Source organism: Cicer arietinum, chromosome 3, assembly GCF_000331145.2.
Source record: "Cicer arietinum cultivar CDC Frontier isolate Library 1 chromosome 3, Cicar.CDCFrontier_v2.0, whole genome shotgun sequence".
NCBI lineage: Eukaryota > Viridiplantae > Streptophyta > Magnoliopsida > Fabales > Fabaceae > Cicer > Cicer arietinum.
Genome location: NC_021162.2, coordinates 72306833 through 72333609, shown reverse-complemented (window position 1 = coordinate 72333609; position 26777 = coordinate 72306833). Strand labels below are relative to the sequence as shown.

At 28.6% G+C, this 26777-nt stretch overlaps 3 protein-coding genes across 3 annotated transcripts; 2 read left to right on the top strand and 1 right to left on the bottom strand.

Annotated features, from left to right (window-relative positions):
* The first annotated feature begins 1294 nt into the window (after positions 1-1294).
* LOC101501038 (NDR1/HIN1-like protein 10) lies at positions 1295-2244 on the top strand. The gene has a single exon (XM_004494187.4). It carries the CDS (start codon positions 1434-1436, stop codon positions 2130-2132), a length of 699 nt encoding a protein of 232 aa, XP_004494244.1. The 5' UTR covers positions 1295-1433; the 3' UTR covers positions 2133-2244.
* Positions 2245-5533: 3289 nt separating this feature from the next.
* LOC101500729 (NDR1/HIN1-like protein 10) lies at positions 5534-6560 on the top strand. Its single transcript, XM_004494186.4, has one exon. The coding sequence runs from the start codon at positions 5635-5637 to the stop codon at positions 6316-6318; it is 684 nt and encodes a 227-aa protein (XP_004494243.1). The 5' UTR covers positions 5534-5634; the 3' UTR covers positions 6319-6560.
* Positions 6561-21641: 15081 nt separating this feature from the next.
* On the bottom strand, positions 21642-23513 carry LOC101500418 (probable aspartyl protease At4g16563). Its single transcript, XM_004494185.4, has one exon. The coding sequence runs from the start codon at positions 23429-23431 to the stop codon at positions 22007-22009; it is 1425 nt and encodes a 474-aa protein (XP_004494242.1). The 5' UTR covers positions 23432-23513; the 3' UTR covers positions 21642-22006.
* Positions 23514-26777: the final 3264 nt, after the last annotated feature.

Sequence of the window (26777 nt, the reverse complement as noted above, 5' to 3'; positions counted from 1 at the left end):
GGAACTTATAAAAAAAATGTATATTTTAAAAAAAAAATTGAACTTGAAGTGCAGTTTTATTTGATTATTTGTCTATCAAATATAATACAACTTTATAAGCATACGTAGACTATCATCAGTTGTGTTATTTAAATATAAAAAGTGAACAAAAGAATATACATTGTATAAATACGGGTTGATTACATAGTTGATATGTGTTACATGCAAATTGAGATAAGATAAAAAAATTAAATAAGTTGTCCACCGTATGTATATATAGTGTTAGATGATTTTTTTTTGTTGAAAAACTATTTATGTATATATTTATATCAAGATATTGCCAAAAATAATGTATATAGAAATGTTATTTTTTATATCTTTTTCATTGAGAAAAAATTATTCCTAAATAAAACCCTTCTTTTAAATTATTGGATTAGATGTATTTATAATTTTATTTTCAAACACATTCTTTATTAATATTATTTATTTATCTTGAAAAATGAAAAATTTAAATTAAATATATTCATAAAAAAATAGTACATTTAAAAAATAAACCTATTCAATAAATTCATTAAATTTTCTACTAACTTTTCTAGTGTGAGGTATTTTCGCACCCAATCAACGCGGGTTTTCCCCACCCAAATCAAACGGGTTTGGGTGGGTATCCGCGGGTGCGGATTTTTTTGCCATCCCTATATACAAGCTAGAAGAAAACGTGTTAAAAAACAAAATATATATTTATAAAAATGGAATATGTTATTTGAGTTAATTATGTTAAAATATAAAATCTCTTATAAGAAAAAAAAAATAGAATATTAATTATACCCACTCGGTGGCAAGATGAAATGTCAAAGTCTTGACTATAAATCATTAGAGAAAAAAAATCTTCTTACCTTGTACAATTAATAATCCATTTGCTAAAAATTTGTCAACTAGCCTTGCAATTATACCCTCTAATTAGTTACTTGCATCACTGAATATGATTATATTTATTTTGCATTTACAATGATGTTTTTTCAGACGAAACATGGATAATAATATTGATAAGGATAATTTAATATATGAAATAATAGAAATGAATGAGTCATATTTCGGAATGGATTTGAAGTGGTTTGTTTGTTTAATTGTTCCATGTTCGTGGTTGTTTCGAGGCAGCTGAGAAGGAAACTCAGTCTACAATTTACATCAAACGAGCTTTGTACAAGTCAAAACTATCCGCCATTTCTCATACATAGCTTCCTTAACCCACTCTATTTTGAATCACCATTTTACCAGCACATATATTTATTCAACACGCTCACATACCTATCTTATTACAACCGCGTTTTCCCCACTATATTCATTATCTCCAATCTCTTCATTTTCTTTCTATATATACTATACACCCATCATTCTTAATTTCCATCAACCCTTCAAATTCAATTCATATAATTCAAAACAGAACATAACAGAACATGGCCGATAACAAACAACCACAATTAAATGGCGCCTACTACGGCCCTGCCATTCCACCTGCAGAACAACCGCGTCACCGCCACCGCAACCACCGCAGCAGAAGCTGTTTCTGCTGCCTCTTCAGTTTCTTCTGGAAGCTTCTAATTTCACTCCTCGTCCTCGCCGGCCTCGCAATCTTAATCTTCTATCTCATTGTTCAACCACGCGCTTTCAAATTCTACGTCACTGAATCCAAACTAACACAATTCGATTACACAAACAACACACTACACTACAACATGCTCCTCAATTTGACAGCACGCAACCCAAACAAAAAACTAAGCATCTATTACGACAAAGTTGAGGCACGAGCATTCTACCAAGGTTCAAGGTTTGCAAATGTGGATGTGATTACACACATGAATTCGTTTCGACAATATAAGAAGAGTAGCAATCCTATGAGCGGTGTTTTCTCGGGACAACATTTGTTGATGTTGGACAATGATCAAGTTTCTGAGTATAAGAAAGATAAGAGTGATGAAGTTTATGATATCTATGTGAAACTTTACTTTAGGATTAGGTTCAGGCTTGGAGATTTGATATCGGGTGATTATAAGCCTAAGGTTAAATGTGATCTCAAGGTTCCTTTGAGTTCTAAAAATACTACTGCTACGTTCACTCCACTTTTGCTCACCAAGTGCGATGTTGATTTCTATTAGCTTCTATGTATGCCTTTCCCAATTTCTTGGATATCATTATTTCATTTCTTATTCTTTTACTGTATCATACTATGTATTTTCCTTGCAATAAATAATTATTTTATTTTGTTCTCTTGATTTGTCTATTGCTGTTCATTTTAATTTAAAGAGAATTTTTATTTTTCCTATTATAAAATAGCTACTGAGTAACTCCTTGCATCCTTTAAAAAAAGTCAATTAACTATTACAAACATAAAAATTGCTATCAAGTTAATTATTTATTTAACATTCTTTCAAGTTAAAATGTGTTTATTAACTTTAAACTTAAAAAAGAAGAAAAAAAATATACGAAAAGAAATTAGCTAAAAAGAAGTTAAAACACCGAAAAATCATCCGGAGAAAAAAAATAATGGATGAAAAGTAAATGCCAATTATACTAAAAATAATAAATATGTCAATTATGCTAAAAAGAATATATTGTGGCTAGTCATATGGAAGGTAAATATCAATCAGACAAAAAAAATAAATATTGTTTAACTATTCATGATCTTAATAAATAGAAATTAAAATGTCTTACGAATATATCGTCAAATGTTTTTTTTAAGACACGTAAATAAGCTTCATTCAAATATAAATACAAGTAGTATAAATAAATTTCACATGAATATAGACATTCCTGGTTTTGATATCAAAACTAACTAAAAAAGAAAGAAAAAAACACCAACAATACACATAAAAATTTCAGAAGTCAATAAAATAATATCAAACAAAAATCTTAATCTAAACAAGCAAATTAATTTCTTTTACGTATGGCCAATTGTTAAGAATAATGCAAGATCCACAATTATTAATCTATCGATCTTCAAAAGAAAAAAAAAACATTTACTAGTTTTCGCTTGCGTTGACTGCATGTGATATTTGACATGACCAATCCAACTAAATATTCTATCTAAGTATTGACAAGTCATATAATATGTCATATTGAGAATATTTTGAATTTGATGATAATATTTATAAACTTCTTAAGTAAAGTATAATTTGAAGTCTCCGTAAACACCCAAACTGATATGGAGAAACAAACTAAATTTGATAGCATAAACAATTGAAAAAAATGTCTTGATCAAATCGGCCGATAACTTCTCTTTATTACTTGTTTGGCACTTTCTTACTCTTCTTGAACGCATTAATAAAGATGAATCTATCTTTAAGCGCCTGGAAAGAAATTTATCTTGAAGTGACACCAAAACTTTATCTTCAAACTTAATGAAACTGCTTCTGATACCGAAAAAAAATTGATAAAGCGGGTCTTCTTGTTTTTACCGAAAGTTTCTTTCTAACATGACAATGGCTTGGTGATGATCTTGGATGGCTAATGCTAAGCAAAACAATTTCTCTCAAGGAATTCAAATCTTACATAGTTTGATTCTCACTCTTTCGCATTATCAATTCTACAACTTTACCATCTATAAGTATCTCACGAAAAGTTCATGAAACCATTTCAGGAGAGAAAAAGAAGAAGAAAATATTTGTGTTAAAAAATTATATTAGAATAATTATGTGTCTGAGTATTATAAAATGAATAAAAAAAAAGGAATATTTCTATTTAATTTCATTCATCCATTGAATAAAAGATTACAAAAATGATTATAAAATGAGAAATTATATATATATATAAGAAGAATAACAAATTCAACTAACTATAAACAACAGAAAATCAATTTAAAACTAACTAATGATGATAAAGAAAAAATATTATCAAGCTAGTTATTTATTTAATATACCATCACAAAATAATGTGTGCCTTTTTTTTATAAGGAAAAACTAATTCAAATATTAAATTACTTAAAAAAAATTCACCATTATTAATTCTGGTTTCCAATAAAAGACCCCTAGTTTTAAAAGAAGTAATCAGTCAATAAAAATTGGTATTAGTGAATTAAATTCGAGTTAACTAAGCATATTTTCAGTTCTAACTTAGATTAGTCATCCACGAATTTGGAAAAAGCAAGAGAGAGATATACTATTCAATAGTAAGTTGGGAAACAGGAAAAGGAAAGCATACCAAAGTCAATGCTTTAGAAAGCTAGGAACCACACATGAAAGAGTAATGGTAATTATGTGGTCAACAACTATAAACACAATTGATTTAGATATAGATCGCTCATTATGACACTTGATTTTCTTTAAAATCTTGGATGATTTTACAAAATAAAATGTAATGTGTATATATTTATATTGTAACAACAAAAAAAAGACAGAATTCTATAAATTTTTAAAACAAAACTGTAATATATACTCTGAGTAAATATAATTGATTTTTCATAATCATATATATATAAAAGAAAAAATATTATAAGTACATCTATAATTTAAAAAAACTTATATTAAAGGATAAGGCTAAATTACATTTGTGGTCCTTTAACTTAATCTCAGGTAACGTTTTAGTCCTTTATCTTTTTTTTTTTCCGACTTGGTCCTTTATTTTAATTTTAAGTGACAATTTGATATTTTATGTTTTAAAATTTCAACAATGTTATCCTTTTTTATACAAAAATTCAAAAAAAAAATTCAATCAAAACTCATAAAATTAATTATATTCTTCAATATAATACAAATTTCATCAAATTCATAACGCAAATCTTCAAATAAACTCATATTTTCATACTTTATTTGATATTGTTAGGAATAAAGGACTAAATCGGAAAAAAAAGATAAAGGACTAAAACGTTACCTGAGATTAAGTTAAAGGACCACAAATGTAATTTAGCCTAAAGGATAAATTTGTTTCTCCTTTACTTCTTGGGTTATTTTGCTGTAAATATGGAAATTATAAATACACTTCTTGTTGAGTTTACGAAAATTATAGTTGCCATTAAAATATTTGATATTTGATACGAACGAATGATGATTCTATGAATTGAATTTGATTTACAATTGATAAATTAAATTTTTATGAATACTAGTTTTGTTTTTTATCTATTAAAAATAAATAATTTAATTGTATTAAAATGATTAAGAAAATGAGTTTTATTATATCTGATATGTTTAAATAAATAAGAAAATCAATTTTATTAATTTGGAACTTGAAAATATTGTTATCTATTGAGATTGATTTTTAAAAATATAAATTTTGGTAAAATATCTATAATGGCATACAACAGGAAAAGCAAGCGCGTTTTGAAAGCGAAGCACTCCGCAAAGCAATTTAGTTGCTTCTTGCCGTAATTATTTTCTCAGCTACTTATCACTAGTCAACAACAAAAATTCTAATCTATTTTATTTTATATTTTGAAAAGGAAACAAATATCTAATCTAATGTAGACTATTTTAATAGTACGCGCTTTTTCACTTGTTTTACCTGCCCACAAAGTCACACTTGTTCGCTTAACCTCTCCTCTAATATTACTCCACAACAAGGATCATTTCCATTCACACCTCCCCTTTTTGCTATATATACACTTCTCTCCAACTTTATCATATAACTTTTTTTCTCTCTTAACATTACATTTATAATTTCTAAGCCATGTACGAGAAACAACAATTGAATGGAGCCTACTACGGCCCTTCAATCCCACCACCAAGATCCTCCCACCGTCCATCTCGCGGCGGCGGTTTCGGCTGCTGCTGCGGCTGTCTCTTCAACCTAATCTTCAAACTAATCCTCACCGTCATAATAATCCTTGGCATCGCAGTCTTCCTATTCTGGCTCATAGTCCGTCCCAACGTAATCAAAGTCCACGTCACCGACGCAACTCTCACACAATTCAACTTCACAAAAAACAACACCCTCAACTATAATCTCTCTCTCAACATCACAATTCGTAACCCAAACAAAAAACTCGGCATCTACTACGATTACATCGAAGCACGAACATTGTACCATGATGTTAGAGTTGACTCTAATTTTATTGACCCTTTTTATCAAGGACATAAAACTACCAACGTGTTGAACACTTTGTTTAAGGGTGAGAAGGTGGTTTTGCTTGGCGGCGATCAAAGTTCAGATTTTAATAAAGAGAAGAGTTTGGGGATTTATGAGATTGATGTGAAGTTGTATCTTAGGGTGAGGTTTAAGTTGGGTGCTATTAAGACTAGGAAGATTAAGCCAAAGGTTACGTGTGAGTTGCGTCTTCCTTTGACTTCAGGCGACGGTGGTTCCACGGTCAACGGTGCCTTTAAGCCCACCAAGTGCGACTGGGATCGCTGATCGACATAGTCGTATTATCCTATTTTTTTGTTCATTGCTTATTGATTATATCTTTCGACATAGTATTAGTCATACTTCTCCAAGGTTATTTTGGGGATTTTATTATAGAGTATATGTCTTTTCGTATTTCATATTTTTATTTTTATGTGTATTACTACTAGGGTATTTTTGGCTTTTTTATATATCATATACTATTGTTTTGGTAAATAAATTAATAAATGTGTTTTTTTCCTTATAACAAACGAGGCCGACCCAGGGAGACAAATGAGATTGTCCCATACTTTCATATATTTTTATTTTTCACATTTGTACTTTTGATGTTAATTAGTTTTATTAGCGTAGACATACATTAAAAAATTAATATATTTTATTGTTATTAAATTTAAATTATTAATAGTTAAATAACATGTAATTTATGTATAAAAAATTCTTAATTTAGTTAATGTTAATAAATATTTTATTAATAACACATACGTAGACAAATTAAAAAAAATTATTCGTAAAATAATTCATAATATTGATATACACAGTTTTTTATTATAATTAACTCACACAACTATTAAATTATGTGGATGTATTTAATATTTATTTAACTTAAAATACCTCTAATTTTATTATTGTTAGTTTTAAAGGATCTTTCAAATTTTATTGAGGCTTCTAAATTATTAGATCGTATGATAAAAGAAAATATGTGTTTTTCCCTCACAACTGCTGAATTAATAGTGTTCCATTCGTGCATTGTGATATGAATACATAAATATACCATATTAACTTTTAAAATAAATATCAGTTATATACCGATAACTTTGTTACATCCATGTAACAAGTTATAGTATAATTGTGTTAATTATAGTTCCAAAAACCATATGATAACTCAGTGCTAAATACAAAGGCGTATAATAGGTTGATACGAATATCATGAGTTGTTACCAACTATTCTTGATACTTTCATTTAGGCGTATAATAGATCACCCATGTTTGAGTCCATAAATAGTGAAAACAGTTTTATGAAGACTTGCTTTCACATCAGCTCCGGTAGTGGCCTCATTCTTCAATACACAAATTCTCTAATTTCGGTTTGCAAACATATTTTTCGAAACCCACACGAATATATTGGTAATTTTTTAATAAAATATAATAATTTTACAAACATATATTTTTTATTTTAAAAAGGCCTCACTCTTTTTGACGAAAATATTTCACTCAAAAATTCAGTTTAAGCTTTAATATACATTAAATGGGCCCTCGAGACATCTTCCATATGGCATCTAGCTAACGTAATGACCATATAGCAGGCCTATTAAAATGTTGACCAAAAAAAGAAAGCAGGCCTATTGTTAAAAGTTTTCGATTAATACAACATTGACATGGAGCTTATCAACTAAATCAGCTCCTATCGGTACAAGTTGATAGAGGAACAATTAATAAATTTATTTAAAAACATAAACAAGTATCAAATTTTTTAATTGAGTGAATAGATAAATTGATATTCAAATTATAAGTATCAGTTAAATTAATTCTTGATTTTTACAAATTAGCAAATGCATTTTTAAAAGTGTGAAACTTTTATGTTAGAGATTATAATGTATATGTTAATTGAATATTTGACCTCCCAATATTAATCTCATAATAATATCATCACTACACAAATTAATTTTCTTATGTAATATAATTTTTTTATGGACTAATTTGTAAATAATTAGTCAATGCACAATTATAGTTACTTACAAATTTATCTCGACATAACTAAATTTTATTGAAAATTTTGTCTCCGGATAGATGACATTGATGTGAGATCAAAGTAAATAAATTACATATTCTATTATAATGTCACATCAAAATATATAACAACAAAAATTTACACAAAGATTAGTTTAATTGATATTTTACAATATTAAAGTTGTGTTTGTCAATTCATAAAATTCATAAACTAATTTGACCAATAATTATAATTTCAAGTAGTAATTTATATATTCATTTTAGTTTGGAAATTTCTATAACGATAGAAGAGTTAAGAACGCATAATCTTTTAAGACCCATCTTCAAAGGTGTGTTTAACTCAATAAACATGGATACCAGATTGTTATTTTTCATTGTAGAGAAAAATAGCATAGTATTACTTATTAGTTTTGAGTGTCTTTAATAAGTCCTCTTTCTATTCACACCATCCACACATTTTTAATATTAAAATTAATAATTGTTGTTAAAATGTAGTAATGTATAATTATTATTGGAAATTTGTTTAATATTTTTTAATTATTGAATTAGAAAAAATTAAATACTAATTAAATATCTAATATTAAAAAATTATAAAATAAATTATGTGTACTCATAATACCTGTTTAAGTACTCAGATGAGTGCTAAAAAAAAGGATTCACTACGCCAAAAATGACATTTAACAGCGCCCCTTTTACAGCGCTTGCTAAACACAAGCGCTGTTGTAAATATATTTTAAAAATAACGGAGCCTTTTACAGCGCTTTTGTTGACAAGCGCTGTTATAGGTCATATAACGTGTGCGCATAACGTTATAAGACTTTTACAGCGCTTGTAAAAAAAGCGCTGTAAAATGAAGCGCTTTCGCGTATCAGTTACAGCGCTTTTTTCACAAGCGTTGTAAACACATGCGCTTTCAAATATTTGAACTACCTAATACAACGCTTTTTTCACAAGCGCTGTAAACTACATCTTTCAAATAATTATATACGTTGGAAACCCTCATATCCTCTACATCTTTCAAATAATTATATACGTTGGGAACCCTAATATCCTCTACGTACTGTGCGGCTATCTACGTTGTCTCAGGTATTTTCGTACTGTGCGGCCATCTACGTTGTCTAAGGTATTTTCTACACATGATCTGTTATGTTTTGAAATTGTCAAACACTCATACCACATGATCTGTTCTGTTTTGAAATTGTTAGTTGATATTGGTTTCTTTTTGAAACTTGTTGATATGTTTTGAAAGCTTATTATTTTTGTAACTGCATTTATATAGGTGGTATAATATGGATAGGAAATGGATGTCAGTCAATCGATTGTCAAAAGAGTATGAAATTGGAGTGAAGGAGTTTGTTGAGTTTGCAGTAAAGAATGCAAAAGATCCAAATAGAGTAGTTTGTCCTTGTTTAAAATGTTGTTTTGGAAAACGTGTTAGAGAAGATGAATTAGAAGGACATCTAGTATGTAATGGAATTGATCAAAGCTACACATGTTGGATAAGACATGGTGAGAAAAAAAAAGGAAACATTAATTTTGAGAATAGTTCTACATATGCTTCAACTGATTTCGATACAGATACATATGAGCCGGACCGAGTTGATGAGATTGCAAAAGCAGTTGAAGAAGATCTTCGAGATTGTCCTAAAATGTTTGAAAGTTTGTTGAGTGATGCAGAGAAAGAATTATATAATGGTTGTACTAAATTCACAAGACTGTCAGCGATATTAAAGTTGTACAACTTAAAAGCGAGTAATGGATGGTCTGATAAAAGCTTTACGGAATTATTAACACTCATAAAAGATATGTTGCCAGATGATAATGAACTTCCCAGTCGAACCTACGAGGCTAAACGGATTTTGTGTTCTATTGGAATGAGTTACGAAAGGATTCATGCGTGTCCTAACGATTGCATTTTATTTCGAAACGAATATGAACTACTTAAGGCGTGTCCGAAATGCAATGTCTCTCGATATAAGAAGAAAGAATCTACTCCAGCAAAAGTCGTGTGGTATTTTCCTATAATACCAAGATTTAGGCGCATGTATCGCAGTGAAGAAGATTCAAAACACTTGACATGGCATGCAGATGAAAGAATTAGAGATGGAATGTTTCGACACCCTGCAGATTCCCCACAATGGGCAAAAATTGATCACGAGTATCCTGAATTCGGGATAGAGTCAAGAAATCTAAGACTTGCACTTTCTACTGATGGAATGAATCCACATGGTCTTCAAAGCATCTCACATAGCACGTGGCCTGTGATTTTGGTAATATATAACCTACCTCCATGGTTATGTATGAAGCGTAAGTTTATGATGTTGTCTCTGTTAATTTCTGGACCCAAACAACCGGGGAATGATATCGACGTATACTTGACTCCTTTAATTGAAGATTTAAAAATTCTGTGGGAGACAGGTGTGGAAGTTTATGATGGGTATAGGAAAAAGTGTTTCAATTTGAGGGCTATGTTGTTCGGCACAATTAATGATTTTCCAGCATATGGTAATTTATCAGGATATAGCATTAAAGGTCAGTGTGCATGTCCTATATGTGAAGAGAGTACAAATTGGATGCGGTTGAAACATTGTAAGAAGAATGTGTTTCTTGGACATCGTAGATTTTTACCTTATAGTCATCAGTATCGTGGGTGGAGAAATGCATTCAATGGAAAATCAGAGGAAGGTAAAGCTCCTTTAGCACCGACTGGATATCAAATACTTGAAAAAGTACAAGGTTTGACCAATAAATTTGGCAAACCTTTTGCGGGAGAGCTGGTGAAAACTGGGTGGAAGAAAAAGTCAATTTTCTTTGAATTGCCATATTGGAAGTCATTGTATGTAAGACATTTCCTCGATGTGATGCATATTGAAAAAAATGTATTTGAAAGTGTTATTGGTACGTTACTCAATGTTCCAGGAAAGTCTAAAGATGGCGTCAATGCAAGATTGGACTTGGTCGATATGGGAATAAGAAATGAACTGGCTCCAGTAAAGAAAGGAAATCGCACATATCTACCTCCAGCCGCTCATACTCTATCTAGAAAGGAAAAAATTGTTTTATGTAAATTTCTACACGAAGTTAAAGTTCCAGAAGGATACTCTTCGAACATTAAAAATTTGGTTTGTATGAAAGACCTCAAGTTAAAAGGTTTGAAGACCCATGATTGTCATATTATAATGGAGCATTTGCTACCAATAGGTATACGTTCCATTTTACCTGAAAAAGTTCGACTAGCCTTAACTAGATTATGTTTCTTCTTCAGGGAAATTTGTAGTAAAGTGATCGACCCTCAGAAATTACCGACATTGCAGAGGGAAATTGTTGTTACTTTGTGTGAGCTTGAAATGTATTTCCCACCATCGTTTTTTGATATAATGGTTCACCTTACTGTTCATCTGGTTAAGGAGACACAACTTTGTGGGCCAGCTTATATGAGATGGATGTATCCGATAGAACGATATATGAAAATATTAAAAGGGTACGTAAAAAGTAGAAGTCGACCAGAAGGTTGTATTGCTGAACGATACATTGTTGAAGAGGCTGCTGAATTTTGTACTGAATATCTGTCCAATGTTGAATCCATAGGGCTTCCCATGTCTCGTCATTCGGGAAGACTATCAGGAGAAGGGATAACTGGAAGGAGACTACTGACTATATCAAGGACAGAATGGGAGCAGGCACAATTGTATGTTCTGCACAATGATGATGAGGTTCAACCGTATGTTACAATACACATTGATCAGTTATCTCGTTTGAACATGAATAGGAATCAAAATTGGATAACTCGAGAGCACAATCGAAGTTTTGTAACATGGTTAAAAAATCACATAATGTCAAAATTTGATATAGACCCCGGATCAATTTCAAATAGATTGAGGTGGCTAGCAAATGGTCCGAGCTTACATGTCTTTTCTTACACTGGTTATGTTATTAACGGCTACACATTTTATACCAAAGAACAAGATGATCAGACCACTATGCAAAATAGTGGAGTCACTCTCGTAGCTGAAGCGATGCATGTCTCAAGTGCAAAAGACAAAAACCCAATATATGCAAATCTATCATATTTTGGGGTTATCGAGCGCATATGGGAGTTAGACTACACAATGTTTCGTGTTCCCATATTTGGTTGCAAGTGGGTCGATAATAATAATGGCGTTCAGATTGATGAGTCAGGATTCTTGCTAGTCGATTTTAATAGGGTGGGATACAAAGACGAGCCTTTTATTTTAGCGTCGCAAGCTCAACAAGTGTTTTATGTCACTGATCCTTCTGATGATAAATGGTATGTTGTCCTATCGACCAATAAAATAAGTGATGATAACAATATTGATGAAGATGTTGGTAATGATCTTTTATTTGCAACATCACATGAACCACATGAAATTGATTCAACTGATGATGGTTTATATCTTAGAGATGATCATGATGAGGGAATTTGGATTAATCCATCGTTTCATATTGTAAATGGACAAACAAATGTGAATACCACCAGGAAAAGAAGAAGGGCATCTTAATGTATATGTTTAATTGTTTTATATAAGTCATGCATGTAATCTGAATTATTGTGATAAATATGCATGTAATTTGAATTGAGTGTTTTATACTAATATGGCAGAATAGCAACAGATTTCATATCAGAAGCTTTTGGAATCAAACCATACATACCAGCATATTGGGATCCTAGTTATAACATCTCACAGTTTGCTACTAATGTCACTTATATAATATAAATTAAGTGCCAATTCAATTGGAATAAACGTCTGAGTTACAGTCATCAATTTTACAGTCATCCAAAATTGAACCCAAATAAAACCAACACAAAAATAACATACTGAGGTCTTTTACAGCGCTTTTTAAAAAGAGATTAAAAAAGCGCTGTAAATGGATTAAAAAAAGCGCTGTAAAATGCAGTTTTTCGCGTAGTAATTCGAATGACCACGTAGATTCCCTAAAGACTAAATAACTTTTTGCTAAATGAATAGAGCTGTAAAAACATATTACTAAAAATACATAAATTAGAGAGATAAATTGAGATGAAAGAAGTAAAATCTTCTCTAATTTCCTAGATAAATTTGGTAATAAGGGAGTCAAAAAGAGATTTTGTTTTCATCGCTGATTCAAGGTTGTTTATTTTATAAAAATAATTTTTTTTTAAAATTTGTGATGAAGATTAATAAAGAGAAAATTACCTGTTTCTTAGGATAAAAAATGAAAAATTTCAAATAATTAGTTTTAGAAATACACCATCTCAAACGAAGATATTATATTCTTTTTAAAATAATGGTATATTTCATGAATCTCACATCTCAAAACTAACACAAGTTTTACAAAATAAAAATAAATTTTGTTTTCACAAAATAAATAAATGTACTCTTATATTGCTAGTTTTATTTTCTCTAGTATTGATGTCACATTGTCTCTCTCAACTTTTTCCACCAATGAGGGGTTTGAAGTCATTTATTAGCCCATAATCACCTCTTTTGATTGGTTGTTCATATTAACAAATCAAATTCAATTTTTTATAAATTTTAATAATAATTTAGTCATTAATAGGATAAATTTAAATATATGAGTATTCTAATTATTTTAATTTTATCACACTTATAAATATTTAGTATTTATATGTTATTATATTACATGTTGTAAGTTTGTTTATAGATTTGGTTTTTAATTTTAGTTCAATGTATTATACCAGTTTAATAATTTTTATAGAAGAAAAAATACCATAATGATATCACATTATTCTGTTTTGATTATTATATTGTTATAAGGTAGTAAAAGCATGTTATCCAAATGCAGCGTTCCCACGTCTGAGTCCATATGGTTAATGATACATGTGAATGCAATCGACGTACTTTTTTAACTCCAAGCCAGGAAGTGTCACATGTGCAAATGGAAACAAAAAACAGATAAGACTTGTATTCTGGTTATGAACTTACGAAGCACGTTGTGTAAGGAACCCTCGTCCCTTCAATGTACCCCTACCGCCCCACACTCCTTTTAATTACTTAACAACCTAGGTTTTATTCTGAACTGAATAAAACTGATTTTGTTAAATTAATCTTTCTGTTGAATATAAAGTGATTTATATTTTTTACATAAAAGTGAATTAGATAATAAATTTTAATGACAATCACTATTAGACACAAAAACTATAAATCTTAATTTTTAAGATATAATTAATTTTATAGACTCAATTATCTTCAATAATACCAATACAAATCATAATCAATTCTATACTTTTACAATTAAAATTGATTTTAATTTCTCTAAAAGTACAACCAAATATAAATTTAGTGTTAACCTTTGGGTTTATAATAACAAAGGGTCCCGACTAATCTAATGTTTGAACTTTGAACAGGACAAATTTGTCCAAATATTAACATTTCATTCACAATTTTGACCAAAGTACTAAACCAACTATTTAAACTTAATAGTATTTTACTCTAATTACGTGATTATTTATTTGAGAGCTAATATGGGTTTTGCTGCTTCCAATCAAATTATTTGAATTTACTGTTTAAATATATTGCATATATGATTTGTTACGGTTTTAAAGTGAATGAACGAGTCTTTAAACTTTAGTTCAACTGACAAATGTCGATATTGTTAGATTTGACGTATTGTCATAGATTCAAATTTCCAATAAGATAAAAAATATATATATTTCGAATAAAAAAAACAATTTAATTTGCATCCCTATTTCAAAATAGTTTGGATATGTAGTTGATTGATAAATCAATGTATATGTTTTTTATGGGTTATTGGCCGTAATTTTTTTATTGTATTACTACATTTAATTAGACGGGGTGTATCTTTGTTTAATTTTTCTATTTTTATACATTTTGTGTTTGGGCAATGTGTTAACGTATTTTAGGTTTTTCAAAAACAAAATATCAAAGACACACAATTGAATGCTTAACTAAATTGAGCGTAAACATTTTTAAGGATTTGTTTGATTAGGGGAAAATGAAAGGGATGAGAGGGATAATATTTTAAATTTTAGGAGCAAAATATACCTTTTAAGTGATTTTTAGTCTCCCTATATTTTTAGAATTTAAAGGGCAAGAGATTTGGGGATGACAAAACGAGTCAAATTAGTGTGACCCATTTTGTCTCCTATTTTAGGCATGATGGATAAACATTTGAATTTGTTTATCTTAGTTGATATTTCCCGTTTAACCAACTGAAAAAATAGGCCGAACACAAGCGAGCGGGATGGATTGGCCCATCACCAAATTAAAAAAAATGTTATTTTAATGACTTTTTTTTAACTAACTCAACCAAACTCAAAGACTAAAATTGACCCATTAATTTATCCAATCAAATTAAAAACGAATAAGGATATAAGTTTTCTGTAGTAGGATAAAGGATAAAAAAGCTAAACCATATAACCTTAATTAGTGTGTTAATATATTCTGAAGGTTAGAACATATAATCTCATATTTAAATGAAGAGTTAAACTCTATAATGAATTATAATACATTTCTTAAACTTTATAGATATTTATTTATTAATATACTATAACACTAGTCAGATTGTAATAATTTTTTTGGAATTGTTTAATATTTAAGAATTTATTTTGAGACATTTTTATGTTAATGATAGCTTTGTTTTGGCATTTAACTTTATTGATTGATTATAGTTGCATTTATTATTTTTACAAAATGTTCAAAATAAAATAAAAAAATGCAAGTCGATTTGCCAATTCACCACGTGATAGGACAAGGTAGTATTTTCTTCTCATACCACTTAAGCTGGTCTGTCCAACACTCGCTCTAATTTTTAGCGCACTAATCACGAGGCAGCCTCACCCTCTTTTCCATCTTTAGAGGGAATCAATATAATATAAAAATTATTATGGTGTGTTTGGTCAGAGACAAATGCAAGGAAATTATTATAGTGTGTTTGGTTAGAGACAAATGCAAGGAAATATTTTAAAGGAAATATGTTTGGTTCAATTTTTAAGAGGGGAGAAATATAGTCAAAAGCTCCCATATAGCTCATTTTGAAGGATATGGAGGGCCAAAGATGAGCTCAATGTAAATTCTTCATTTTCTTAAACCAAACACAAAAGCATTAAAACCTCTTTTGTCATTTCTTTTGAACCAAACACATATTTTTTTCCTCCATTAAAATATTTTCTCTTTCCTTTCCTCAGTGAACCAAACACATTCTTAAAAATCTCTTTTCTTTGAACCAAACACAAAACTATTAAAAATTATTCTCCTCCCTTCTCTCTCGCGTTTTGAACCAAACTTGTGTCTATTTCTCATTTCTTCCCTTCACTTTCCTTCGTTAAATATCCATCTCTTCTATTCACCGCTATTGAACCAAACAGACTCTAAAAGAGCGATTTTTAGCACTCCAAACACCAATTTGAATTTATGCATCCAAAAACAAGAATCATCAAATTTGTGCGATTCAAATGGATACTTTCAAAAGTGTAAGTAGAGTTTCTTTGGTTCAATGGAAAGGGGGAGGAGAGGAGAAATATTTGTATAAAGGGGATGCGAGAGAAGGGAAGTAGACATATGTGGTTCAAAAGAGATGAAAGAACATGAGGGGATAAGTAGATTTTTAATTGTTGTGTGTGTGTTGTTTAAAGAAAGAATATAGATTTTAGATAATTTTTAAGTTATATGAGTACCGTCGCCTCCCCTCTACAATAGGGGGAGAACATTTAAGGATATAATTTGCTTCTTCTTAAAATTTAATTCAAACACATTTTTTTAAAATATTATCTCTCCTCCCTCTTCTTCAAACCCCTCCAATCAAACACACTTCTATGAGTGTACTAATTAAACCCCTCCAACCAAATTACGTAATACATGTTAAAAGTTTCATTTCCTCGTATAAATTAGTGTTTTAAAAATTATATCTAACATGTCATTACAATGAATTGAAATTGGAACCAACTAATTCGCCAACTGGTTCAATTTATTTATTAGTCATCTAACTTGATTGTGATAATCAATTGAATCATAATTCAAAGATCTTATTAATTTGATCTTCAATCCAATGTTTAAAACATTAATTATTTATAAATGTAGTCATTAATGTTGATTTCAATAGTTGTTAGTCATATTCTTATTACGTGTTTGGTATTGCAATCATAAAAATTAATTTTGGTGAATTGATTTTGTAAAATTACTTTTAAATAAAAGTAATTTATGTTTAAATATATTGACGTAAAGTGAGTTGAAAAAATAAATTTTAAAATAAAAATCAAATTTAAACTTAAAAAATATAAAGGTATAGTTCAAATTAGAATTAATTATAAAAACAAAATCAATTCTAGGTGATAATATAATATCAAAAGAATCAAAATATTTTTTACATCTCATAAATTAATTTTGACCTTTTCAAAGTGTAACCAAACATGCAATTATTCTGATTTCTTTCACAAAACAAATCATTTTGATAAGAGTCATGTTGTTGTGAATGATAACTTAAATGGGTATACTATTTGAACACAAAAAAATGAGCATTGAGCAGAGAAATGAATAAATCTATTTAATTTTCTCGGAGAATTACTAAACAAATATATCAAATGTAATATATAAACAATCTCTTTGAACATAATAAATAAAAGAATAAATTGAAAATAATATTTTCTTATCATAAAAAGGAGGATTAGAGAGTTAATTTTAAAAATAACATTACAAGTATATATATATCACGAGTCAATATAATTCGTGTAGTCATTAAGAACCCTTTTTTTTTTTTTAGTTTAATGAGAACATTTTGCTTCTAGTGTGTGTTTTAAAGAATTTAACTTCTTGAAAGTAATATATTGTGCATAACCAAATCTATTGAAACTTTTTCGACTCCATCTCCCAAGTTCTAGTTCAAGGTTATATATTTATACAACCAAAATCAAATAAAAAAAACTAATGTAACAATTATTAGTACATTTGTCACTACCTAGATGACAAACAGCAGGACCATAAAAAACAAAAACCTTCCATTGATAGTCATCAGTTTTTTATTTTTTCTTCCGTCGATTAATTCTAAAGATGTACGAATACGATGCAACAGGATAGGATTGTCCATATCTTCGGTTCTTCGTTACGCTCTCATCATGTCACACTTTGCTCTTTGAGCCAAATCCAGCATCCATTCCAGTATATGTATAATTTAAATAAAAAAGAAAAAAATTATCTGAAAAAAAAACTAAGTTCTACATAAAAGATATAAAATTTTAGATAAAGTTTACAAAGAATTGTTACTTCATATTATAAAAATGAGTTAAATTCAATTTAAAATCTAAACAATAAAATTTTGTTGATTAATTTAATCAAAGAAAATAATATTTGGAAAAAGTATGAGTTTCACATCAAAAGATATAGAGTTTTATAAAATGAAATAATATCTACACTTCTCTTCCAAAAAAGTAAATAAAGCTATAATAAAGAATCTGAGTTTAACAAAGCTATAACAAAACGAAATAATATCTACACTTCTCTTCCAAAAAAAAAAATGTATAATATGTTTAATTTCATCCTTTTTTTTAAATAAATAAAGTTTCATTAAAACCACACACTTAACACAAATAAAATACTCTTCTCCACCCTCCATAAAAGATTTTATTTTTTGACAGACACCTTTTATAGTTTTCTTTATTTTTATTCACAATATCCTTATACTTAATTAAGTATAACATATAGTATTAAACTATATTGTCAACGAGCAATAACATTAATTGTACGATTAGTTTTGGTTTATATTTTTATGATATATAAATCTATGTTCCTGCACTTAATATAGACAACAACAACAAAAACATCCGCGGTGAACCCTTAATGTTGTTAACAAATATACTTTTTCTTTCTTTTTTGTGAGAAAATATACTATTTTACTAAAAATTGTAAAGAGCCACCTTTGAACTTTTTTTGAAGTTTATATTAAGTGCACCCTTCTCATTTTGATGTAGTTAAAAGAGTAATTGGAATGACTTTGTTTATTCAAGTTCTTTGCAACACCGACGTTGTTTTTTGATATTTTTGTAATTGGTGGTAGAATTATTTAATTTTAATTCGTGATATATACTTTTATATTTTTCATATCTATCATGATAAAAATCATTGGATTAACAAATTTGTCTTTCATAATTTGACTATTACTTGTTTAAATTGGTGAAACTCGATTTTGTCTTTCATTGAGGATGATTTTGGTTGGAATCGGTTAAATCTTTTCAATTTTTTCGTTTTCAATAATATGTATTGTTTTCTTGTTTGAATTTTAATCTAATCTTAATTCTCTTGATGTTGTATTTTTGTTAATTTAATATATTTTATATATGTATAATATTCCGTTAAATTTATCGTAATAAGAGTGATCTTTTAAAATTTTAAGTTGTACATTTTTTCGTAATTTTGATAACTCTATCATAATATCAAATATATTATCCTTGTACTAAAGAAAAAAAAGGGCACGTGACAAATACCAACAAAGTGAATAAGTGTTGAGCGTCCTACTCCCAATTTGGCACTGTTTAACCTCTACTCTGTCATTGATCATAACAAAATATCAGTACTCTCTGGCATACATGACTGCATCATATCACATGTAACATTTAGCAAGTATAGAAACAACGGAGACAAAGAACAAGTTGAAGTAGCAACTAGGTCCAGATTTACCATGGAGTTATCCACCCTGTTTCAAAAATTTAGATGATTATTTTTTACTTGTAATTATTATTATATTTTTATTTATAAATTCACATTCATTATCTCTAAAAATTGAAAAGATTTAATATATTGATTTTTTCAAAAACTCAGTGATAATTTTATATATGAAATGCCTACTTCCTATCCCTTCATGCTGTGTTTTAAGAACTTGTGATGTCTTCGATATAGATTAAAATTACTTGTACCCATCATTTATTCAATGTCATGATTTTATCACTCAATTAAAATATTTTTTCCACAACAAAATGCTTATATGTTACTATTTATGGTGATTAGCTTTTTAATCCTATTACTCAACTAAGTTAATTTCTCAATGGATTAACTTTACTTTTTGAATTATTTTTTTTGGAAACAATATTTTGTATTACTCTACTCGTCTTACACAATGAGTGTCATTTTAACAATAAAAATTTATCTCAAAATGAATGTCATTTAAAATTTTCTGTGCATGTTGATAAATTACTTTTAAATAATGGATCCCAAAATATTACATGTGATTACTACTTTTATTCCAATGCAAACATCATAATTGTGTTCTTAATTTTCTTTAAAGAGTCGTTCGATTCATCATTTTTTGCTTTAAGAACATGTCTCTAAAGGTAGGTATTGGCATGTGCTTTAAAATAGGTTTAAGAGTTTCAATTGAAATTAGTTGACTTTGAATTGAACTCTATGTGGTAGAGAAAGTTCACAATGTATCACTTGATGTTTCAGATTTTAGAACAATCTTGTCCAAATATCGTTTTCTATTTTTCTTCTTCTGTTTTTCAGAGCTTATTCGAAAATAAATTAATAGAATAGTTCATTCTCTTACAAATATAACTATATTTTTAATTAGTTTTTATATCTTTATTGACATTTCTTTTTATATAAAGATATTATTATTATTAGTAAAATACTATAAACATCCATTTGTATATAATAAAAACATATCTCCAAAGTATAATCCAATTGTATGGATTAAGACGCTAAATAACTCTCATAAAAAAGTTTCAAGATTCAATTTCTAAGGCTAACAATTTTTTCATTCCCTATCTAATTGCCTATTACTTACCACTGTGACATTTACCTAGTACGAACATTCTACTTATATATTTTTGTTAGTGTCAATTTAAGTTATATATTTTTGTTGACACATCACTCAAACTCAACTTTAACATTTGAGAACAATACTTTAGAGATCAAACATTACATTAGATATGCTTTCATAGGCCAAACCACAAAAGCAACATAGAAGATACAAGTATGCAACGAATAATAAGGAACCCAAGTCAAAAATAAAAAGTAGTAAATAAATAAGGAACCCATTTTTTACAAAAATATAAAAAATATATATTTAAGGAATCCACCGCTTTACTTTACCTTCCCCACACGTGAAAGTGAAACAAAGCCGTTTTTTTTAAAGAACATGCTCTTTTAGCTTAAAATCAGAAAGGAAGGACACAAATTAAGAAACTAAAGAATATATTCATGACTTCATGTCATGTGCAGCAGGTCTTTTTTGGGAATCACTCCATGCCAGGCAACCATAAAAAGAAATTCATATTTGGGTTAAAACATAAGTATTCGTTTGTTTATTTTCTATTGATGTTTTACTATTTTACTTTCATTTTAAATTATTATTTAATACTTAGAAATTCAAGACTCCATTGATATTTTTTTAATTATACTCTTATTACTTAGAGAATTTAGTGTTTATTTTCTATCTTAAATATAACAATAAAGAGTAACCTTTTGTTGATTTTTATTAACATTATTTCCGTTGACTTTTTTAAATATTAAACTACGATTGACTTGATAAACTTTATAATTTGGCAGCTCAAAATTTTTTTTTTTCAAGTGGTAGCTCAACTTTAAACATCAACTATCAAAGAAAAGGAACAATGTGTAAACAAAAAAGGAATATAACATGTGACTAATACGACTTTATATATTTGCTTTGATGTAAATCAATAACTAAGCTGGCAATAATTTATGTAATCTTAACTTTGGTAACTTTATGCAAAAGCAAAATAAAAAGGAAAAGCCAAAGGGGATTTGGTTTCTCTTATTATGTTTACCCCATTGACCCCATAAACAATAAATAAATAAATAAAAATGTAAATAGTAATTTTAAAAACTAACTTCGCCGCCACACCACATGGTAACAACCATGCAGTTCGATGACCACCGTGATGTTCATTTTTCAGCGCCGCTGAAAATGCTGTCACATGCAATGATGCACCACTATTATTATTTCCAAGCTGTCAAATTAAGATTAAAAAATTAAATTAAGCATTACTTTGACAAATATGTGCCCCAAATCCAAACCTTTCATTTTCCAAATCAAACTCAATAATAAAATTCTGCTGTTGATAATTCCCCAAAATCATCGCCGGACCAGTATTCGTTGCCGGAACAGAATTCCCATCGGTCATAATAGTCAAACACGCAACATTCCCTCCATCACCGACCAACGAGAAATAATCATCTACAGGCAACACCATTTCAGCACCACCTTTAAATTGAAATACTAACTCCGGAAACGGTATCGAATTATTGCCGGTGAAATCAAAACAGAGATTAAACCCCGATGCAGCTTCAATATCTGTCGCTCTCGGAAAATTAGCAAGTTGCAATTCAAATTGTCGTGCCACCAAATCGAAGATTGGTCTTTCCATAAAAGTGAACGTTGTTCCAGAATCAACGATTGTTCCACCGTTACCGTCCATTCCCGGTGAAGAAAGATAAAACGGAATCTTAACACGTGTACCTCCTATAAGAAAACTTCGAAGATTAACATAATAGTATTCGAGAAATGCAGGGTTGCTCATGGATGGGTTTTGTACAAACGTTGTGTAGTTTAAGCCACTTGTTTTACCATCGCCGGTTGAAGTGGTTTGCAGAACGAGGTTACTGTTTACCGGCGTGTCGTCGAAATTGTGAGAAAGTAAACAATAAGAGAATTTTGTTAGACCCATTTGCGCCGGAAGAGATTCTGCGCCGCGACCGAATCCGGCGATACCGGAGGGTTGTTCGGTCGAGAAAATCGAACAACCGACGAGAAAATCCGGTACGATATATCCCGGAAAATCGAGATTTTCAGAGAGTAATAAACCGGCGGTTGAACCTAAACCGTATTCAAGTATATAAGTAGGACAAGTAATGTTGTTACAGTTTTGAAATTGGGGATTGCAACCTTGGCAACGAGATTCAATGTTGGAGCCGAAAACGTAACCGCATTTTTTGTTTGTGCAACCGATGATTCTTGTGGAAGATGATTTACTGGGAATGAAGGTTGGGATATTTGTTGGGTTAATGTTTGCGAAGTTGCAATTGGAACAGAGGTAGTGAGAGGTACAAGGGAACCATACGAGACTGCTACCTGTGTCTAAAACGAAAGATAAGGTTTGTGGTGGTGTTCCAAAATTGAGGTTTATTGAGTAACCACCGTAGCTTTTTGCAAATACTTGTGTGTTTATGGTGGAAGAAGAAGAAGGAGAGTTTTTTTTACTTAATTTGCGGGTTTTGAGGTGGTGAGCTCTTTTTAGAGAAGATGAAGTTGCTTTTTTGAGAGAGTGGAATAGATCTGAAGATGGGGATTTGGTGAATATAGGGGAGAGAGAAAGTGTGATAGTGTTTGTGTTTGGATTGGAAGAAGATAATGTGATGAGAGAGAGAAGAGAGAGGGTTAAGAGAATGTGAAGATAAGCCATTGGAAATGGTATTGTGTTTTTGTGTTGTGTTAATGAGAAGTGATGGATTGAATTATGTGTCTTTCTGTTTTCGTGGCTTCTTTATTTATAAATGAATTAGTTTGGGTTTAGCAACCACCTTCAACGGGCAAATGTATAGTAAGATGGCGACCCAAACATTTATCATCAGATAGAAAATAGAAATACAGAAATTATCTATTACATTATCAAACAAAACTCATAAAATTAATTATTATTTTTTATATAATGCAAATTTCATCAAATTTATAACTCAAATCTTCACATAAACTTATATTTTCATGCTTTATATTTTTGAATTTTAGTGATAAAATTAAATAAATATCCAAATTGGGGGGAAAAAAGGACTAAAGTGATATCTGAAATTAAGTTAAGGGACTGCATGAGCAATTGTGTCTATAAGAGAAGAGATTAAGAGAAAATAAAGCGTTCAATGAGTATATAATAAAAATTAAGAATGTTCAAATATTATTATTGTAATGTATATTTTTAATGTGATTGCTTGAGAATCATGGTTGAGTAGAAGTAAGATATAAATAATTAAAGAGAAAAAAAATTGAAATTATCATATAAAGAATTGTTATACAATTAGAGTGTGATGCACTTTTATAGTGTGTTCTTAATGTAACTAACCTAACAAATTCTACATATCTATAAATATATTTTAATTACTCCCATAAGTTGAAAGTATGTAACACCATTTCCAACTTGTGAAGAATAATATGATACAAGAAAAATAAAAAATACAATGAAACTAATGAAAGAAAATTACAAGAAAAATAATACAAACGATAATCGCATCGGCTAAACAATAAAATTCATGTAGAAAGTGGTAGTGATCGAGATGCATGACTCTCGTTGAAGTATTCGACCTACTTTAGACTAACTTGAAATTTTTTGGTGTTTCCACAACACTCAATTATAGAATCGAGAATTTCAATATTTGGATCTTCAAATGTCAAATTTGACTAACAAAACATAATTATCATAGGATGAAAGCACAAAGAGAATAAAAAATGTCTAATACCATAGAATAAAAGAACAAAGAAAATTATTTTACTACCATATGGTAGAAGCACATAAAGAAAGTTGGCTAAAAAGAATGAAATTATAGTGAAATATATCACTAAATAAGATAATGGCTAATGAACAATTAAACTTTCAAATAATCGAATCATAAATCACAAAGCATTTTCAATCTTGAATATTCAAATATTATAGAACCAAGTTGAGAAATAACGAAGAATCACAAATTTAAATTCAAAACGAAAAGGAAAAGATAATAAAATTTGAAAATATATTGTAGTGGAATAAATATTATTGTTCTAATATCATGTTGAGAATCATATTTAAACTCCAGAAATTGATAAATAATTAAAAAAAAAGTAAAACTTAAAATAATTATGTAACAAATTATTATACAATTAAAATATCATACACTTTGATATAATATCTTTAATATATTAATCTAACAAATTCTACCTAACCTTAAATATCATTTAACGATCCAATATATTTTTGTATTGTACATAAGTTTATTAAAAAGTGTCATTTGATCTAATACTAAAATTTATTAATCCAAAATAAAAATAAGTCTGTATAGAGGATGAATACTCTAATAACTTATTGTTTAAGTGAGTACAGTAACTAATAATCTGAAATCATGTCCTTATTTAATATTTAATTAATTTGAGTTTATTTTGCCAGGTGTCCAATAAAATTCATGGTATCTAAGATTTTAATTTCAAAACGTGCAAAACTTATCTCATCTGTTACTATAGAATTGGTTTTGGAGTTTGAGTGAGATACTTACCAACGATAATGGTGGAATTTGAGGTTTCACGTTGTTGTTTGCTAAGGACTCTGCTGAGTGTGGACGCATTTTGTAAACAGTGGCAAAACTATACTAATTTTAATGAGGTGATCGTCGCCCCTTTAAAGAGTAAAATTAGTAGAAAAATGAATCTGTAATAATTAATAATATCTCTTTCAATATAAATATTATATCTATCAGTAAGAAGTTTATAATCAATTTTATTTATAAGTAATATTTTAACAATTTTTATTTTTAAATATATTTTATTTATAGTAGTAGGAGAGATTAAAAATGTAAAAATAATACGAAGAGATGTATCACTCAAGTGACAACTTTTTTAACTTTTTTGTTTATTTTAATTTTTTAATTAATAAATTTATTTAAAGTGCTAAATATATATTATTGGAGTAGTTAAATATAAAACAATACTTGCTTAATCTAAAAAATATATAATTTATGAAAATATATAAACACACACTCCCCTTTGAACACGACATAGAACAATAAAAAAAAATTATATTTATTGATCTAAAATATAAACAAAATATTAAGATTTTTATCATATTACTCTTTAATTTCATTTCAATCGAAAACAAAATACTAAGAACTTAAAAGCAAAAAATATATATGTATAAAGATTAAAAAAAATGTATTTTTATAAAAATTAAAATAAAAAATAATATTTGTAAGGTCTTAAAGCATATTTATACCTTGAATTATTTAGTTGAGTTACTTTGCACTAACTTTTAGTTTGGATCTCACTCTAAAAGTTTTTTATTTTATTTTTACGGTCTTAAAAAGTTATCCTTCATGTCTCATATATATAAACAATAAAAGTTTGTTTATTGTGAACTGAATACAAGCAAAAATTAACTAACTCTACTATTAATATTATTATTCATACAATACACTTTTATTAATTTAGATTTTAGTTTTTCCAATAGCTTTTTTTCCATAATGTATTCATTAATGTACTTTGAATCCTACGTATGACTTGCTAATTAATATACACATACATTTTTTTCATGACTGAAATTAATGTACATCTAAGCAAATAGCAGAAGTGACTTTTACACATATACTATCTCCAAACTCGATTGTAATTACTACGGTTGATCAATTTTCTGAATCAAATCATGCTAACAATAAAATAAAATAAAAAGTTTGAAAGAAAAAATATATATTTTTATAATTTTAAAATTTATTTTCTACATATATATTCTTAACAAATACATTTATCTTAAGAACACTTCTTAATTTGTATTGAGTAAGAAGAATGAATGAATACAAAAGTGAGAAAACAGCACATATATATCCTAAAGTATAATAGGAAATAGACTAAACTAACAATCTGTTGTTGCAGCCAACTGACTAACAATTCAGTTAGGATATGATAGTAATAATAAGAAAGTAATTAATTGCATACTCCCCAAGTAATAAAATATAAATAATATATATATATATATATATATATATATATATATATATATATATATATATATTTTTGCAGAG

Coding starts and splice junctions, on each gene's coding strand:
- LOC101500418 (XM_004494185.4), bottom strand. CDS start 23,431: ATGGCTTATCTTCACATTCTCTTAACCCTCTCTCTTCTCTCTCTCATC.
- LOC101500729 (XM_004494186.4), top strand. CDS start 5,635: ATGTACGAGAAACAACAATTGAATGGAGCCTACTACGGCCCTTCAATC.
- LOC101501038 (XM_004494187.4), top strand. CDS start 1,434: ATGGCCGATAACAAACAACCACAATTAAATGGCGCCTACTACGGCCCT.